The sequence below is a fragment of the Theropithecus gelada genome, chromosome 7a (genome assembly GCF_003255815.1).
Source record: "Theropithecus gelada isolate Dixy chromosome 7a, Tgel_1.0, whole genome shotgun sequence".
Taxonomy (NCBI): Eukaryota; Metazoa; Chordata; class Mammalia; order Primates; family Cercopithecidae; genus Theropithecus; species Theropithecus gelada.
In genome coordinates, this window is record NC_037674.1 from 28,970,629 (window position 1) to 28,988,757 (window position 18,129).

Genomic DNA, 18,129 nt, shown 5'->3' on the forward strand with positions numbered 1-18,129 from the left:
CAACCCAAACAAAGGTTAAAGCAAGTGAGGTCATCACCGCGTCTTCTCTGAAACTTTCCATCTGGTCAAACGCTTGTACATCATAAATATATAAAGAATGAAAGGGGTAAAATTTCAATTTACCTGTTTCAATTTCCCAAATATAGACTGAGTCATCTGCACATCCAACAATTAAAAAATTCTCAACCGGGTGCCATTTTATCATCCTCACAGGAAAAAGGTGCTTCCGGGCACGCAGGAGGCAACTCTTTCCCTCAAGGTGAAGGAGAGCCACGGAATGGTCACTGCACACACAGCAAATTATCTGCTCACCCCTTAGCTGTGAAAAAACAACACGCTTATATAAGTAAATAGTCAAATGCTTTCTTTATGAGTAAGTCAGATTTTTTCCTCCCAGTAACATATAAAATTTTTGTTAAAGCCCCATTTACAAAAAGGATATTTCTGCTTTCTACAGCACCTTTCCATGTAAACCTCTACAGGGGAGCTTTAAACACTGAGTCGAGTCTAAGTTCAACAACTTCTCAGAAAGGTCACAAGATGAATCCAGGACAGATCTACTTATGAGATAAATGAAGGACTTGACCATCACTCAGCAAATTCAGGCAGTGAGGCAGACATCGGAAATAATGCAGAATAAAATAAACCCCAGAACTAATTTGTTGCCACAAAAAGAAGCTATTTGTAGACACAAGCTTAGGCCCAAGGGTATCATGAGCTGATATTTTCCACTTAAAGCCTCAAAATGTGATTTGGTGCTGTTCCCAGAACTATACAGATTCTAATCCAAACAGGAAACTCAGTGTAGACACAATCTAAAAGAGGTAAGCATTAGATAGCTCCAACTGAATGTACAGCCTCAAAGACATAAGGACCAAAAATAGGCTCCCAGGACAATAATCCTTAAGATACTTTTTAAAAAGTCAGCATGTGGTTACCTTGAACAGGTTAGGACAATTACTATCCAAGGTGGATTCTCATGATCTAGCCAGAATTTTGGCTGTTTTGTTGAAAGCATCAGTTTGGAGACCTTGAGACACCCATTACTCATCATTAACCTCTCTGGAGGCGGGTATGTGGGGAGTACTAGGGTACATGTTTTCTTTCCTAACTCTTTATTAAGTGGACTCCAGAAATTGTAAGGAAAAAAAAATATCACAAAATGGCAGGTGTGATAGATCTGGAGCCTAGACTTGCTGAATGAATCAGATGTCATTTTTCCCTAACCCTTCTATCTCCTGGAGAACCTGCCCATCCCACAGCTTCTAGAGCAGGCAGTCCAACGTGCTCCAGGAAACTTACATACATACACACACAGACCATGTGAACACAAATCTTATGGTTAGGAATAGACTATCAAGAAACAATATTTATAAGCCAATTAACTGACTTAAAAAATCATTTTACCTGTGTTACCATGTCCTTTTACGACAGAGGAAACGCAAAAGTTGTTTGTTCATGTTTTTTTTTTTTTAAAGTCAACTTTATAAAAGCTGAATTTAAGTTGACATTTCATAAGAAAATTCTACCTAAAGCGATTTCATTTTGCCCCTGACAAGGTAGATGCTCACAAACTTATTAAAGCTCATTCTCTGTTAAATAAATGAATAAGCAAATAAAAACCCATTTAAGAAGAAAATGTGCTGGACGCAATAGCTGACACCTGTAATGCCAGCACTTTGGGAGGCAGAGGTGGGAAGATTCCTTGCATCCAGGAGTTGGAGACCAGCCTGAGCAACAAAGCAAGATCCTGTCTCTACAAAAACAAAAATAAAAAACAGTAGCTGGACTTCATGCCTGTAGTCTCACCTACTTGGGAGGCTGAGGCAGGAGGATCCCTGGAGCCCAGGAGGTTGAGGCTGCAGTGAGCCATGATCAAGCCACTGTACTCCAGCTTGGGTGACAAAGTGAGATGCTGTCACAGACACACACGACAAATGCAACTATTTATCAATATTGTTATAAAAAGAAATTCTTGACTAGGTCTTGCTTTGTTGCCCAGGCTGGAATGCACTGGCATGATCTCAGCTCACCACAAAATGGAAGTTATTGAAGGCAAAAGTTAATTTCTAATTTATAGATTCCTATATTGTTTGGCTTGTTTTTGCCTTGAGTATCTACTTTTATTTTTAAAAGATAATTTCATTGAAAACGAAGATATAGAACTAGAGGAAAAAAAACAGATGTAAGTACTTGAAGAGAAAGAATTAAGTGGCTGTTGTAAAGCTAAGCATTGACTAAATCTTTGCTTTACAGCAAAATTATCTGTATAATATAAGTTATAATAATGCTACAATTCATATAGAAAGATTAGAAATATATATAAATCATCCAGTTGTATTATAAGTACACAGAACTCATATTTTTCTTTTCTTTGGAAATATGGGTCATTTTTACTTGTCTTATTAAGTATTCTATTTTCAAATTTAGGTGTTATATTTTACTCTTTGTCTTACTTTAAACTTCTCTGGTGACATCAAAAGACTTGTTACTGCACCAGCTTCCAAAAAGAATTTATGCAAAATTTCTTCAGTAAAGATATCCCACAAGATGACGCATGAGTCTAGGTCCCCAGACAACATCCAACTTTGGTCTAATTTCGAAGAGAGACCATGTGGGTAAAGTAATGAAGTGACACTTTGGTGGTGGCCTTTAAGAACTTTATGAGGTGGAGAATCTGAAAAACAATGAAACACCAAATAATACAGATGTTATTTTTGTTCAGAAAATCATCCCAAGATTCTCTTTTATAAAATTTTAACACAAGGAAATTACATATAATTAAAGCATGCACTTGGCTAAGAAAACCAGTGAACACCCTTAGATCATCTTGAAAAGCAAGTGCCTCACCAGAAGCCAGAGTATGCTTTTGATGAAGCACTACAGTTAGTTGTTCAAAGTCTATTAATTCTAGGCCAGGCATGGTGGCTCATGCCCATAATATCAGCACTTTGGGAGGCTGAAATGGGCAGATCGCTTGAGGTCTGGGGTTCAAGACCAGCCTGGCCAACATTGTGAAACCCCATCTCTACTAAAAATTCAAAAATTAGCTGGATGTAGTGGCTCGCACCTACAGACCCAGCTACTCGTGAGTCTGAAGCAGGAGAATTGCTTGAACCTGGATGGTGGAGGTTGCAGTGAGCTGAGATCATGCCACTGTACTCCAGCCTGGGCAACAGAGCAAGACTGTCAAAAAAAAAAAAAAAGAAAGAAAGAAAGAAAAAGAAGTCTATTAATTCTTAAGGACATCAGTAAATTACCAATTCCAGTGTCACGGAATAGTAAACACTGTTCTAAAAGAGTGAACACTTCATACATTTGGCTCCACAAAAATAAGTTGCGAATATTAGTTATTTTCATTCTTTTTTCTTTTTTCTTCTCTTTTAGAGACAGGGTCTCACTGTTGACCAGGCTGGAGTGCAGTGGTGCAATCATGGCACCATAAGACAAAACTTCTATTCCTCAAACTCCCTGGGCTCGGGTGATCCTTCCATCTCAGCCTCCCTATAGCTAGGACCACAGGTGAGCACCACCATGCCCAGGTAATTTTTGTACTTTTTGCAGGGACAGGGTGTCACCATGATGCTCACACTGATCTCAAACTCCTGGGCTCAAGGGATCCACTCGCCTCAGCCTTCCAAAGTGCTGGGATTACAGGCGGTAGCCACCATGCCCAGCCCGTCATTCTTTAAATTAGAATGACTAAGTCTAGTATACAAGAAAAGAAAAGTTTCAGGAAATATTTTTGCTTTGAAAGATGTTAGAGATTACCTAATTCTACCTCTTGGCTTTACAGATAATGCATCTGAGGCTCAGAGAGGTTAAGTGACTTGCATCCAAGTGTGAAAAAGCAAAGTAAATGTTTAAGAGTACGGCATTGCCGTTAAATGAATCTGTCTTTTTTTCCCTGGGTCTATCACTTACTAGATATGTCACCCTAGCTAGTTGCCTTTTCCCTCTTAACCACAGATGTTACATCTGAAAATTTAGGATAATAATAGTTCTTACTTCAGACAAGACTGTTGTGTGGAATAAATAAGATAATGTCTATAATTTTGTAGCACTCTGCTTGGCACTCGGTAGGCATATGGGCATTTCAAATCACAGCTGTATGAGAGTACAGGACTACTGACACACTACTGTGCTAGGGGGTTACTCTTCCCACCAGCCACACTGCTTCTTCCTTCATCACTAGCTAAACTCCCCCAAATTGGAAAGAACCATAAACCACAAACTCTCTTTATTCACACTGAAAATAAACCTCAAAGAATTATTCTTATACTTCAGAAACTTCTATTCTATCAGGCATATCCTCACTTTGTATCTCCTAAAAAACCACGATGAATGTTCATTGAGCTGCTACAAGTTAAATGTGACTTTTCCTTGCTTTCTGGGTATTAGGATAAATCAGCCTGGATAAAAACTGCTAGGTCGTCACTTTTTCACTAACTTTTAACAGCAGCCATTTAGCTGTATACCAGTACATTACCTCTGTTTGGTTCATTGCCATTTACTCCTCCACTTCAGTCAATCACTGAAGCACAAGTCAGTAACATTTAGTAAGTGGCCAAAGTAAGCTGAGAACAATAGTAGGCAATATAAGAAGTTTTTTTTTTTTAATTGAGATTTAGTCCTTACCCTTAAGGACCTTATGCTCTAATACGATTCATATAATAATAATAAAATAGTATACAGTTTTTTTTCTACGCATCCTAAATCTCAATCACCTCCTATATTTCCTTCCCTTACATAAGACAATTTACTTTAATAGGCATTTGTTGTTGTAATACATAAATGCAGAAAGATGTATAAGAACACATGTATATTTCATTCACAAAGAAATACAGATTAAAACAGGAAGATACTATTTTTCTCCTGATTAGCAAAGATTAAAAAGTTTAATAGCACACAAAGTTGGTAGATAAAGTTTGGGGCAAAAAGGCATTTTATAGGCTATTAGTGAAAATGCATGCATATTGATGAAAGTTCTTTACAGAATATTTTACATATATTTTCAAAATTAAAAATGCAAGCAAATGTTGATCTGGTAATTCTACTCTTAGGAATTAATATACAGATATACTCATATGTATGTACAATGATAATCAATTCTGCATTGTCCATAGCAGCTAAAAACTAGAAAACTTACACACCAATAGGCAATTAAAGTTTGATTATTACTAATTATTTAAAGTCAGCTCGTAAAGAATGAACTCCAAAATATTTTATTTAGATTTGTTTAAGGACATTCTAGTAAAGCGTGTAGAATACACTTTTATTTGTGCAATATAATTAAAAGACTGTGTACTGTTATGCTGATATGTGCTTGTATACATGTAGAAAATTTCAAGAAGAGTATCAACCGTTATTAGCAGTTGCCTTTGGAGAAAGGAACTGGAAGATCAAGTAAGGAGAAAAACTCATTTCTTATTGTATAACCTTCTGCCTGAGGTTTTTTTTTTTTTTTTTTTTTTTTTTTGAGATGGAGTGGAGTCTTGCCCTGTTGCCCAGGCTGGAGTGCAGTGGCGCGATCTTGGCTCACTGCAAGCTCCACCTCCCAGGTTCATGCCATTCTCCTGCCTCGGCCTCCCGAGTAGCTGGGACTACAGGCACCCGCCACCACGCCTGGCTCGTTTTTTTTTTTTTTTGGATTTTTAGTAGAGATGGGGTTTCACCGTGTTAGCCAGGATGGTCTCAATCTCCTGACCTCGTGATCCACCCGCGTCAGCCCCCCAAAGTGCTAGGATTACAGGGAATTTACAAAAAAAAAAAAAAAAAAAAAAACCCTATATGTATGCTTTACTTCAACATTAAAATATGTACATATTTAGCAGCAAATGCCAGCTAATTCTTTAGGCCCCTAAATCTTCTTTAGTGCAGTTTGTTGAAATTGCAGTTTTAGATAAATCAAATAAGTAGGGTCAAATAAAATTCAATGACCTTTTACTAAAGAACCACCTTCTAGAAGTCTTGCTTTGGCAGCATTCAAAGCCTGGGTAATGATAATTGTCCCATCTTCACAGCCACATATTAGTTTATCAAGACTTGGAATATACTCTGATGAAGTGACTACAGCAGTTCCTGCCCCATCTTTAAGCCCAGAGAAATAGTCAATAATACTTTGTGACACAGTATCATGCTTATCAAAATTATCTTGAAGAGTCCAGGTGGTAGTTACTGGTATCTCTAAAAAGAAAACAGAGATAAAAAGAAAATTTGGTTTATCAATGCATCATAGACATGGAAAATCTCAAGGCACCCTCCCTTCAAAAATATGAATACAGTGTTACAGCCTATCCCAGATTCATATTGCCAGCATTCATCTCTTGTTAAGTTCAATTGATGTTAACATGAATTATATTGGTTATATTAATATATAAGATCCATAAGGTTCATGTGTGTATGTGTTTTTAATTTTTAATTTTTTTTTTTTTGAGACCGAGTCTCACTGTGTCACCCAGGCTGGAGTGCAGTGGCATGATCTCGGCTGACTACAACCTCCGCCTCCTGGGTTAAAGCAATTCACCTGCCTCAACCTCCCGAGTAGCTCAGATTACAAGTGCACGCCGCCACGCCCTACTAATTTTTTGTATTTTAGTAGAGATGGTTTTCACCATGTTGCCCAGGCTGGTCTCGAACTCCTTTGCTCAGGCAATTCATCCGCCTCAGCTTCCCAAAGTGCTAGGATTACAGGCATGAGCCACCGTACCCGGCCTAAGCTTTGTGTTTATACCTGCTTTTATGTTGTCATTTAATACATAATAGTACACAATAAATTTTTCTTGTTGTTCAACTTAGAAGAACAATGAGTTAATTAGAAATTTGTTCTCAGAAGACATGTGACTAGAAATGGAAACTGACTTACCTCTAGGAGAACCATCAAACTTGGATACAGGAACATCAGGGATGTGCCACAAAGTAATTCTTCCTGAGACTTCTCCAGAGAAAAGTACCTTGTAAAAAGGCTCTTTCCTCTCATTCATGTAGCCCATAACAAAGGGACGGCTCTGTTCCGAAACAAAAAGTGGGCTTTTATGTAGGAAATATTCTAACTATAGAGACATGGCCACTGTTTTTAAATGGAGAAGCAAGACTTAATAACTGAAGTAAATATTTTCAATTTATTTCCCACTGTTTCAAAATTTTCAAGTAAATTAAATGAAATAATCTGTGATCTAGGACCAAAGAGGATTTAAACAACAAGAAGCAAAGTCATAGACTTCAGAAAGTCAATAAAAGTATCTAACATTTACTGGCCATGTGTGTGTATGTGTGTGTGTGTATGTGTGTGTGTATGTGTGTGTGTGTGTGTGTGTATATAGCTATGTGTACACATTACTGCAAGGGGTTTTCTACATATTCAGTTAAATAATCCTCACAATAACCCTATAAAATTGATACTATCAATGTTTTCATTTTACAAACAAGAAAACTTGTGTTTTCCTGTGAAGAGATTGATTTGTCTAAGGCGATTAGAGGAAGCAATGGGCTTTGAGTCCAGTCATTCTGATTCAGCAACCCATGTCTTGATGCTAAAGATGTTCACTAAGAAGGCTTAATTTCTTTATAGTTCCTTTATAGTTCTAATTGTCACTTAAAACAGCAACAACTCATATTTGTACAGTAATTTTGTGTTGTTACCATGTTTTCCACTTTTTGTTGACTGTTTTTCAGATTTAACATACTTGATTTCCAATTTCTCAAGTGGCCACAAAGGAAAATGATTCCATAATTTATAATGTGTGTGTATATACATATATACTGTTATACATTATATAAATTATGTATAATATTATACATATTATACATAATTTATGATCTTGCTGAAGGAGAATATGAAAATTGGGCACCAGTGCTCTTAAAGCCATGCCTTCACTAGTGAATGCATCTTGAGCATCCCTGGTCCTTCTCAGGGCAGTATAGCTGTTCTTTGGGCAGGTTGGTACATAGATATTAAGGGATCAAAATCATTCAAGCAATTACAAAAACAAAACCTGAACTCTCTTTGGTGCAGAAGTAAAAGTCATCCTAAAAAGAAAGCCAATTGCTTGCTAGAATTAAAGAAGTCCAGGAAAGTGATGCTTCCTAGTCAGAAAATACATGCTTTAAGGTGTGGATTTAGACACATTAGTGAAAAATTCTATTCATTAGTGATTATTAAGGGCCAAGATATTGCTACATTTAATCTTCACAACAAAGCTATGTAGTTAAGTAAACATTGCTATTATCCTGATATGAAAATAGGGAAACTATGACAGAAAATAAGAAACCAATCCAAGGTTATCCAACCAAGATGTGTAATTAATTCCCTATAGTCCCAAGAAATAAGAGCATCATAGAAAATGGTTCCAATAAAGTCAGTTTCTAAATGATTTTTTTTAAGACTCAGAGGGCACTTTGGTGTCTTACAGCCATGATTTTTATAGCTATTTGAAATGGGTTGATAAAATTCGGTTAAATTGGCTATTCAAACTCTCCCACCCTTGTAGGCACTTAGAACTGATTGTTCCAACTCCCTGCTTATTCTGATTTGAAAAGGAAGCTCCAAGAGGCTGGTGGGTTACTCAGGTTGGTGGCAGCATAACTCCTCCCAGCTGGCGCTTCGTCCCTGCAGTTGAAGTTCGCTGTTGCTCTCATGCCCTCTGCCTTCACCTTCCACATGGCCGCTTCTCAATTGCTCACACTCACCCCTTGGTCCCTCGCTCCTCCTCCTCCCAAACAGTTCCCTGTAGTTCTGCTATTCACCTGAAAACCTCTTCATAGTCCCTTACCATGTGAATTCCAATTTTCCATCACAGTGTTCATCATGAGAGTTTCCATCATCCAGGAGGTAATAAAACATAGCCACTAGCACTGAAATCCCTGGGGCTAACTGCCTGGATTTAAATCCTGACTTTGCCACATCCTAGCTCTATTGAAAGAGCAAGTTGGTTACTGTAGGCAATTTAGTACACCTCACTGTCTCATTTTCCCTAACTGTGAAATAAGACTAATAAAAGCACCTGCTATATGGGATTGGTGTAAGGATTAATGAGTAGATAAACATAAGGTACACAGAATGGTCCCTGACATTTAGTCCCTATTTAATTAATTTTAACAATTCTGGTTATTCTTTTCTCAGAACAATTGAGAAACTCACTCCAAAACCCATTACTGGATTTGGGCTAAACCACTTGAGTTCAAATCCTGTCATTGTCATTATCACCATCATCATCATCATCATCACCATTACTCTTAGTTCTTTCACACACAGTTTTTGTTTGCAGTCCTTAGGCTGTTTCTATCCCAGCTATTCCCATCTCAGTACAGCAGCCTTACTCTGTGGCTGAGACCCTGGGAAACCCAGTTCCTTATCTCAACAGCCAGAACCCCTGCACCACAGGCCTCAGCAATTACCAGTTGTGATTTGAAGCTAGGGAGATCCTCATGCAGCTACTGGAAGGAAAGACGAGTCCTCATTCTTACCACTGCAGCTCCATCAGCAGATATGTACATGGGCATTACAAACAGTAATTCTGAGAACCTGTTACTGTCAAACCTGGAGATTTAATTCTATGGTATCACTCCAAAAAATGAGTCCGGACAATACTACCTGCTTACAGAGCAGTCCTTTCTAAGCTCACTGAATGTATCAAATTCATCTCTGCATCCTACCACAATGCCTTCATTACTTGGTAACTGCAAGAGAGACTAAGGACTCTTATATTTAGTGAACACTGGTGATGTTTGAATAAGGGAAAGAAAGTCTGACTTTATGCCCTGGATAAAAGGCAAGTAAGGACAGGCAGACCAACTTTTTCCGGTTTCCAATTATTCTATTCACATTTCACTGGCTTCTAGGCATTTCTCACTTTTAAGATACAGAAACATCTATGGTTGTTTAAACAAGAATTATTGGTAAAAGACCTGTAAGTTTATGTCTTCGCATTTTGAGAAACAAAGCAAGGTAACTTCCCATGAGATTAGTTATTTTTTCATTGTTGTACTCTTTCCTCATGGTTATATATAACATTGAAATTTTCAGGAACAAGAAGCCCCTAAAGGGCACAACTGATCACTGGCTTTCAGGGCAAACTGTGCTTTGTAAAAATGCATTCAAAGCTAAGGAGGAAAAGAGCAGATCCTTTAAAAAAATAACTAAATATGCCTTTCTAAGGAAGCCCCAGTACTGGTTTTGTGATCAACAGCAAAACCTATTGCTGCCACAGGTAATTTTAGAAATAGTCCTTTGATGCATGCCATAATTATAAAGTTTGCTTGCGTCCCAGTGGCACTTGGGGTTCTAATTTTTGGCTGACAGTTTCTTAATCAAGTTTTCACAACAAAACCTCACAGATATGTTAAAGCGACAATCACTGAGCTGTAGGATTTCCAACAGCTATGCTGCCTAATTAAGCAAACCATCATTCTGTTAAAAGTAGCATGCTTCCCTGGTTGACACATCAATAATTCAAAACTCTTCCACTCGCCATGAAATACGTTTTTGGATAATTAACTGATGACAAAGTCCAAAGGCTTAGGAAAAAAAAAAAAACACTTTGGATAACACTACTGAAATAAAATAACTGCTTAAATTTTCAGGCTTCCTAGAGTGTCAAAGGTATGATTCAGTCAAGTAATAAGCTCACAATTATATTTTCAACTCTCTGCCAAAAGCGTAATTATATTTGTTTTACCAAGAAAATTTATTCGTAACAATAGCTAAATACATCTGAAAATGATATCAATATATGATTAAGTAAAGAAACAGAATATAAAACATTCCATAAAGTTTAAAAATTGGAGTAGATACATAAAAATGTTTAACAATGTTTTGTCACACCATTTATCACAAGGGTCAGTGAAAAAAATGTGTGGTGTGTGTGTATGTGCTTGTATGTATATACACACACACACAAATGCAGAGAGAGACAGAGAGAGAATGAGAAAGAAAGTAAATATAGCAAAATGTTAGCAATTGGTGAATCTAGGTAAAGCGTATATGAATAATTACTGCAATACTCTTGCAACTTTTCCAAATATTTGAAAATTTTCCAATCAAAATAAGTAAATACATACAACAAAGTAAAAAAAAAAAAACTCAGTGAATATTTACTGTGGTGAAATTAGGAATTTTAATGTCTCCTTTCTTTTCAACATTTATAATTTTCCTATAGTAAATATGTATTGTTTCATTATAAACTTAAAACACAGACTTAAACATAGTAGATTTTTAAAGACAAAGTTTTCTCTTTGGTAGCCATTGACAATTAAACTTGATTTTCTCATTAACAACTTGATGGGCTGCTTCAATTCAATTTTTTCAAGCCTGACTCTGACAGACAAAGCAACACTTATCCAAGAAACTGAGTGAAACAGCTTTGAGGCAGTCACTCTTTTCTTGCATTACCTTATTTTCCTGCACAGAAGTAGAGCACAGTAAATGAGGATAAATGGACTCTTTAAGCACTCTTCCATCAGCAGGGTATAAGCTTTTTGAAAGCCCACTGCATGGCAAAAATAAAAAGCAAAGTTTAGAACTTTGAGGTTCTTTATTCGTTCTTTTCCCCCTCCCACTTTCAAAAGCCGGATGGTACCGTTCGAGTTTCTAAACTCTACTTAGAAATTGTTGGGTTAATAATTACAAGTGACTTTTTGAAAACCCAGCACCAGCTGTACAAGTTATACATGGTTAATCTCATTCCTCCATCCCCTGCTGTTTTGTACAAAGGCTGAAGCCTACCAAGCCCAGAGTAAATCTTCTAGTGCCAAAGTTGTTTTGTTCTGGTTTTTGATCATGGGCAGCATGCAGGGATTTTTCCATAATAAACCTCCCAAAGTTCATTTTCTACCTGAATGTTTTGTATACCGCTCCCATCTGAGCCCACCTGTTCAGCAGCTGATAGATGTAACTGTGACCATCTTCTGTCCAGATGAGGATTCTGTGGGCAGCAATCATTTCTCCACCAGCAAAGAACTGCCCGTTTCTGCTAACTTCAGTCAGCAGAAGGGAAAAATCACAATAATCATAAACCTAAAATATGAAATTGATACGCATTATCAAAGGTTTAAATCTAGTCTGCCAATAAGATGAATATAAATTATGATAGTAATAACAACATAGTAAGCATTGATAACAGACCATACTGTACTCATACATTAAGATAATTTTTACCATCACTTATTGACTTATATTTATCTTAGGGTAGGTTTCAGTAGATAAAGTTCATCTGGTTATATCATTCCAGAGTGTGTACACTAAACATAGAAACCCCAAATCCCCAAATTTCTAAGTAATTTTATTCTTTCCATAATGAGTACTCCAAGTTTTACATTTGAAAATTTATTATGCACATAAAAAATGTATATCACATAAATCTTTTGTTATACCATATACTTTTAAATCTTTGTTCAAAAATACATTATCACCATACAAGTAAGACTGTACAGTTTTGTTAACTGAGCCAGTTATACAAAACTTTAAAGAAAAATAAATGTTATGAAATGATGGCAACTTAGCTTTTCTTTCTTCTTGGAAATGTCAGTGAACATATTCACCAGAACTTGTCCCTCTTAAAACAAATGCAGTGACAAAGTAGAAAAAGTAAAACATCTAAAAATATAATCAAACTATATAAGTGAGAAGTATATTTGAGTTCTAAAGTATAGACACCAAATTTTGAAAATAATTTAGAGCTAAATATTTATTGTTATTATGGTCTGTTGTTAATAAAATTAGGATATACTACTACATATATAATATTTTGGGATACAAAACTGTTGCATATAGCATGATATTAAATATGTAGCAGTATATCCTAATTTTATTAAAGAGTTAAAAACTTATATGTCAGGCTGGGCGCGGTGGCTCATGCTTGTAATCCCAGCACTTTGGGAGGCCGAGGCGGGCAGATCATGAGGTCAGGAGTTCGAGACCAGCCTGACCAACATGGTGAAACCCAGTCTCTTCTAAAAATACAAAAATTAGCCGGGTATGGTGGCATGCACTTGTAATTCCAGCTACTCAGGAGGCTGAGGCAGGAGAATTGCTTGAACCCAGGAGGCAGAGGTTGCAGTGAGCTGAGATCGTGCCACTGCACTCCTCCAGCCTGGGCAACAGAGTGAAACTCTGTATCCAAAACAAACAAACAAACAAACAAAAAAATGTTATGTCAGTCATAAAAGACACATCATTCCACGTTCTGGTAATACTGTTACAGAGAATTTGTATCATATTTAAATCATATTCTAATTTTTGTACAAATCAAAAAAAAAAAAAACAAATTACACTTGTACATCACTGGTATTTATTATATTATTTTATAATACCTTCCAACATTTAGAAAACACCACCAACAGAAGTCTCTCAGTATATGTGCAAAATCGTATTGTCTGGCAGTTCAAGGACTCAAGAAACTTTGATTCTTTTTCATAGACATCTCGCTTTTCCTTCAAAAGGAAAGAAAATCTTTTAGTACTAGTTCCATGTAATTCACACACAGCCATAAGAGGACCCGCTTCCTGTGCATCTCAAGTAGATCACAACATTATAAAATGAAAAGTATTTGAGTTTCCTTTTGAGTGTTTTGAACTAAGAAGTTACTTTGCAATAGAAGCTGTGTACCTGGGTGATGAAATAATCCGTACATCCAACCCCCACAACACTTAATTTACCTGTATAACAAACCTACGTATGTACCTCTGAAAGTCTTTTAAAAAAATTAAAGAAATATAGGATGTATTTCTTGAAAAAAAAAAAAAAGTTGTGATCAGGAAATCCACTTAGATTCAAGGGCTCATTACATGCAACCATTCAACAAACATTCTGTGAGGAACTACAGCTGGATGCTAAGAATGTCAAGATAAGAATAAGCTAGAGACTGTTAGATATGGCAGAAAGGTCAAACAAAAAAATCTAAAATGATGACTAAAAAAACCTACAGTATTTTATTTTATTTTATATTTTTTCCTTGAAACAGAGTCTTGCTCTATCACCAAAGATGGAGCACAGGGGCAGGATCTCGGCTCCCTGCAATCCCCGCCTCCTGGGTTCAACCGATGCTCCTTCCTCAGCCTCCTGAGTAGCTAGGATTACAGGTGTACGCCACCACTCCCAGCTATTTTTTTTTTTTTTTTGTACTTTTAGTAGATACGAGGTTTCACCATGTTGGACAGGCTGGTCTTGACCTCCTAACCTCTGATGATCTGCCTGCCTTGGCTTCCCAAAGTGCTGAGATTACAGGTGTGAGCCACTGTGCCTGGCCTAGTATTTTGATTGCTAAAAAAATATAAATAAATAAAAAATAAAAAAGGAAAGAATTGCCAACACACAGGACATAAAATACTACATTCTCCATAAGTTTGTGATAATGCTGGATGTGTATTTCTTGAGCTCAGCATACCATCACAATTCCTAGGCTTCCTCAACCAATAAATTCCTAAAAAGGCCCCAGAGCTCCTTGGGGAAGCCTAAATAATTTTGTCATCGGCACACATAGTATGGCTGTTCTTTCGTCCATCATCTCAACTTGTAGCCTGATGCCAGGGAACAGGTGAATATACTGGACTCCCCAGGGACATGCCCCTCAATTTTTTAGAGTCATTTGCCTGCCACTGTTCACACATACTTAGAAGAAAGGAGGATTTCTGCTGTAAGGAACAGAGAGATGTTCTGCTATTTTTAAAAAATTAAAAATGTAATCTTTCTGTGTGTGTGTGTGTGTGTGTGTGTGTGTAAATGAAAACATCTGTATATACATGGAGGAAAGGTTGGAAGGATACAAGCCAATTGTACCCAATGCTCACCCCTGGGAAGATGGATGGGGGAAATAAATGGATGTAGAATTTATACACTTCTATGTTATTTGAACTTTTGACAATAAGCATGTAATAGCCTTATAATTTATAAATTTCAATGAATATGCTTGAAATTGTAGGGAAAAAAGAGTAGGGTTCCCAAGCCAACCTGAATGCCGTTGATAGATGAGGAAAGATCCCACACTTTGAGCTCACCAGCTACTGATACCACCAAGAGAGAATCTTCTGTGAAAAGAATAAAAAGTCAGATATAAGCTTACCATGGATATAATTGGGTAGGTAAAAATCATTTCATAGTCATTTAAGAATTATGCAGGGCTGTGTAGATGGAAAATTTTCAGCTTTGGAGTCACTTTTTAACTAGAAAAAAATAGATATTTTACATCTTGCTCCAAATCTGTTTTAACATTTCAAAGTGATTCCTAGGTATAAGAAGAGCACTACTAGAAGCAGAATCACATGGCAAATCATCGTAACAAGCACCTTCCTGTTTCAGAAGTAAGTGAGGAGCCAACTTCCACTTCCCTTTGCAGTCACTCATTACAGAAACTGAATTATCAATACTACATCTAGAAGATACAGCAGGGCAAAATTCCAGGAGTCCTGCTAATCCACAACAAAACCTGCTTGCCACTCTTAAAATGTAACAAGAACTTGGTGATAAAAGCACAGATTCATCTCTTTCCCCCTCATCTTAACCTTTTGCTGACTTTCCAATGTTTTGAACCACCGGCATGCGTGTTCTTAGTTCTTCTTGATCAGGTGTATTACAGACATATCCTCATTAATAGGTAAACATAAAGAAGCATTCTTTCTGAATTCCTGCCCAATAATTCGACAAATAATTCAAAAGTAGATATTTTTATATGCAATCTCTTTAGTGTCAGATAATATCTAACTACTACCTTGAATTCTCATGGAGTGAACAATGCACATGCAGTTGATCCAGTCGGGAAACTGAGATGATCTAAAACCGTGAACAACAGCCAAAGTTTTGGCATCAATTACAAGGACATCTTGATATTCTCCACAACAAAGAAGCCAACCTTCTCCCGTCATCCGGAATGAGCAGTGGTAATACTATGCATATGGAAATCAAAGCAAACATTTAATTATCACTAGAAATTAACATAATTTGGCTACATTGAAGATTTCTCTAGACCTTAGTTTTAGCACATGATCAATTAAGGCATTGAACTGAAGAGCAACTAAAATTTCTCTTAGTTCAGTTATTCCAAACTCCTATGGGCACTTTAGTCTCATTTGCATCTCATGATTTTTCCGGAGAAAGAGAGATCCCTTGGAAGAAGTAATTTTATTCTAAATCATGGCAAGCTCAGAATTGAATTATTTCTGGAGTGCAACTTGGAACTAAACAACAACAAGGCCAGGCACAGTGGTTCATGCCTATAATCCCAGTGCTTTGGGAGGCTATGGTGGGAAGATCACTTGAGGCCAGGAATTTGAGGCTGTCGTTAGCACCACCGCACTTCAGCCCAGGTGACACAGCGAGACCCTGTCTCTTAAAGAAAAATAATTAATAGCAACAACAAAACCCAAGTTCCTTACCGTAGCAACAATGCTGTATGTTAAAAAGAAAGTGTTTGAAGGGCATTTGAGGATTATTATGCCAAATAAGTTGTGGAAATATTTTATTAAAGATCAAGTAAAGCATTCTACTTTTAACCAGCTCTCTCTGTGCAGGGTTTTATTCCCAGAAAAAATAGAGGAAATGCACATCATCAACACTAAAAGTGTAAAACATTCAAAAACATGGTCAGCACCATTGGAATCATGCAACCACACTACATATGCTTGGAAATCGTCTACTGAAAGCCAAGATTTGCCTTAAAGATTGGGAAGTGATTATAAAAATTATATATATAGAAATTAAGAACCTATCCACCAAAACATAAGGGTTAAAATTAGAAACGAGGGAGAAAAAAACTTTGTTCTTTATAAGACAGCACATCATTAAAACTGAATTCTTACACATGTACAAGTATGTGTATGTTTTGTGAAACTAAGGCAATATATGGAAATTGTCTTTCAAATCTGTTAGAAAGACACAAAAATGAAAGAATCAGGGGAAAAAATCTGCTTGAATAATACCTTTTGGGAAAGCAAAATGCCAAAATAGCAGATGATAACTGGTGATATTTGACCCTCATGACAAAATAAAAATTCAAGCAAAGAATATTCTCCAAAGATGTTTCTTTAGAAGTGTATTTGCAAATGCCCTAAACAAGTTGCAGAATCTAGAAATGCCCTGAAGGACGTGAGCGTACTTACACAGATTGCAGTGTGCCTGTAAGGAAGTGTAGCCTTCTCCACGCACTGTCCACTGGTGACATTCCAAACACACATCTCCCTAGCAGAGATAACTTTGTATTATTCTCTGTCATTTCCACTCAATTGTCTGGAATAATTTTTGTGCCACCAAGTTTTTCTCTAGTGCTGCGCTTAAGTGCAGGCTGATCATTTATGTGGCTTTTTGTTACAGATTACTGGGCAAGACAATGTTGTGGTCATTAGCAGGGATGACATACTGTATCTGTATCTTTTTGTTTGGGTAATTACACCCTGCTGCCAGCCTACAAACCTTACCATAGAGACAACCGGGCCTACAACAAATTGTGGAGATACAGCTATCACAGCCTGTTAGTGACAGTACAACAATCCTTCAGCGGAAACTGTATTCTCTTGAAAATGCTTCATTTCACTGAACTTAAACTACATATTCTGAAAATCATAATGCATCAAGTGCTGCATCGTCTGAGGCCAATGTATCATTTTTGTAAAAACAAACAGTGCCACCAAGAGGCTACATTTGGTCTATCATTGATAACAGTGTATCTCGGCTTCTGATTTGAAATCCCGAAATCATCCTTGCCACCTAATATTTAGAAAAATATTATTATTTTGAAAACTCTTACTTGGTTTACATATTACAAAGACACAGTTTTAAAATACGGTTACAAAGTACACCCAGCATAGGGTAGTTTATATGACTTCCCAAAAATCAGAATGACTGTTTCAGAATTGTTTGGTAATATTCTTCAGTCTTGAGAGTTTTAACACATAAGCAAAATGTTCCATGTTCTATAAAACAAAAGTTGTATAGGCCTTAAAGGAGATACCGCTATTATATTAAGAAACAAAATACACAGACTAATAATGTCAACAACTGTATGCATTTGGTGATTTGCAAGTTTTTTTTGTTTTTCTAACCAAACACAGGAACTCAATCTTCTAAATTAGTGCTTCTTAAACTGGGGCGATTTTGCTTCCCCCTATTCCGCCTACATTCCAAGGACACTTGGTAATATTTTG

At 36.8% G+C, this 18,129-nt stretch overlaps 1 protein-coding gene across 1 annotated transcript in view; it reads right to left on the reverse strand.

Moving 5' to 3' along the window:
- The window catches only part of WDR72 (WD repeat domain 72), a 208,976-nt gene that overhangs the window by 175,083 nt on the left and 15,764 nt on the right, over nucleotides 1-18,129 (reverse strand). The window contains exons 3-12 of the mRNA XM_025390239.1: nucleotides 17,089-17,167; nucleotides 15,702-15,876; nucleotides 14,945-15,021; nucleotides 13,309-13,428; nucleotides 11,868-12,013; nucleotides 11,391-11,486; nucleotides 6,866-7,014; nucleotides 5,941-6,186; nucleotides 2,457-2,677; nucleotides 124-319 (exon numbers count right to left, since the gene is read on the reverse strand). Of these exons, the coding sequence (XP_025246024.1) occupies nucleotides 124-319; nucleotides 2,457-2,677; nucleotides 5,941-6,186; nucleotides 6,866-7,014; nucleotides 11,391-11,486; nucleotides 11,868-12,013; nucleotides 13,309-13,428; nucleotides 14,945-15,021; nucleotides 15,702-15,876; nucleotides 17,089-17,167 (1,505 nt within the window). The remainder of the gene's footprint in view (nucleotides 1-123; nucleotides 320-2,456; nucleotides 2,678-5,940; nucleotides 6,187-6,865; nucleotides 7,015-11,390; nucleotides 11,487-11,867; nucleotides 12,014-13,308; nucleotides 13,429-14,944; nucleotides 15,022-15,701; nucleotides 15,877-17,088; nucleotides 17,168-18,129) is intronic.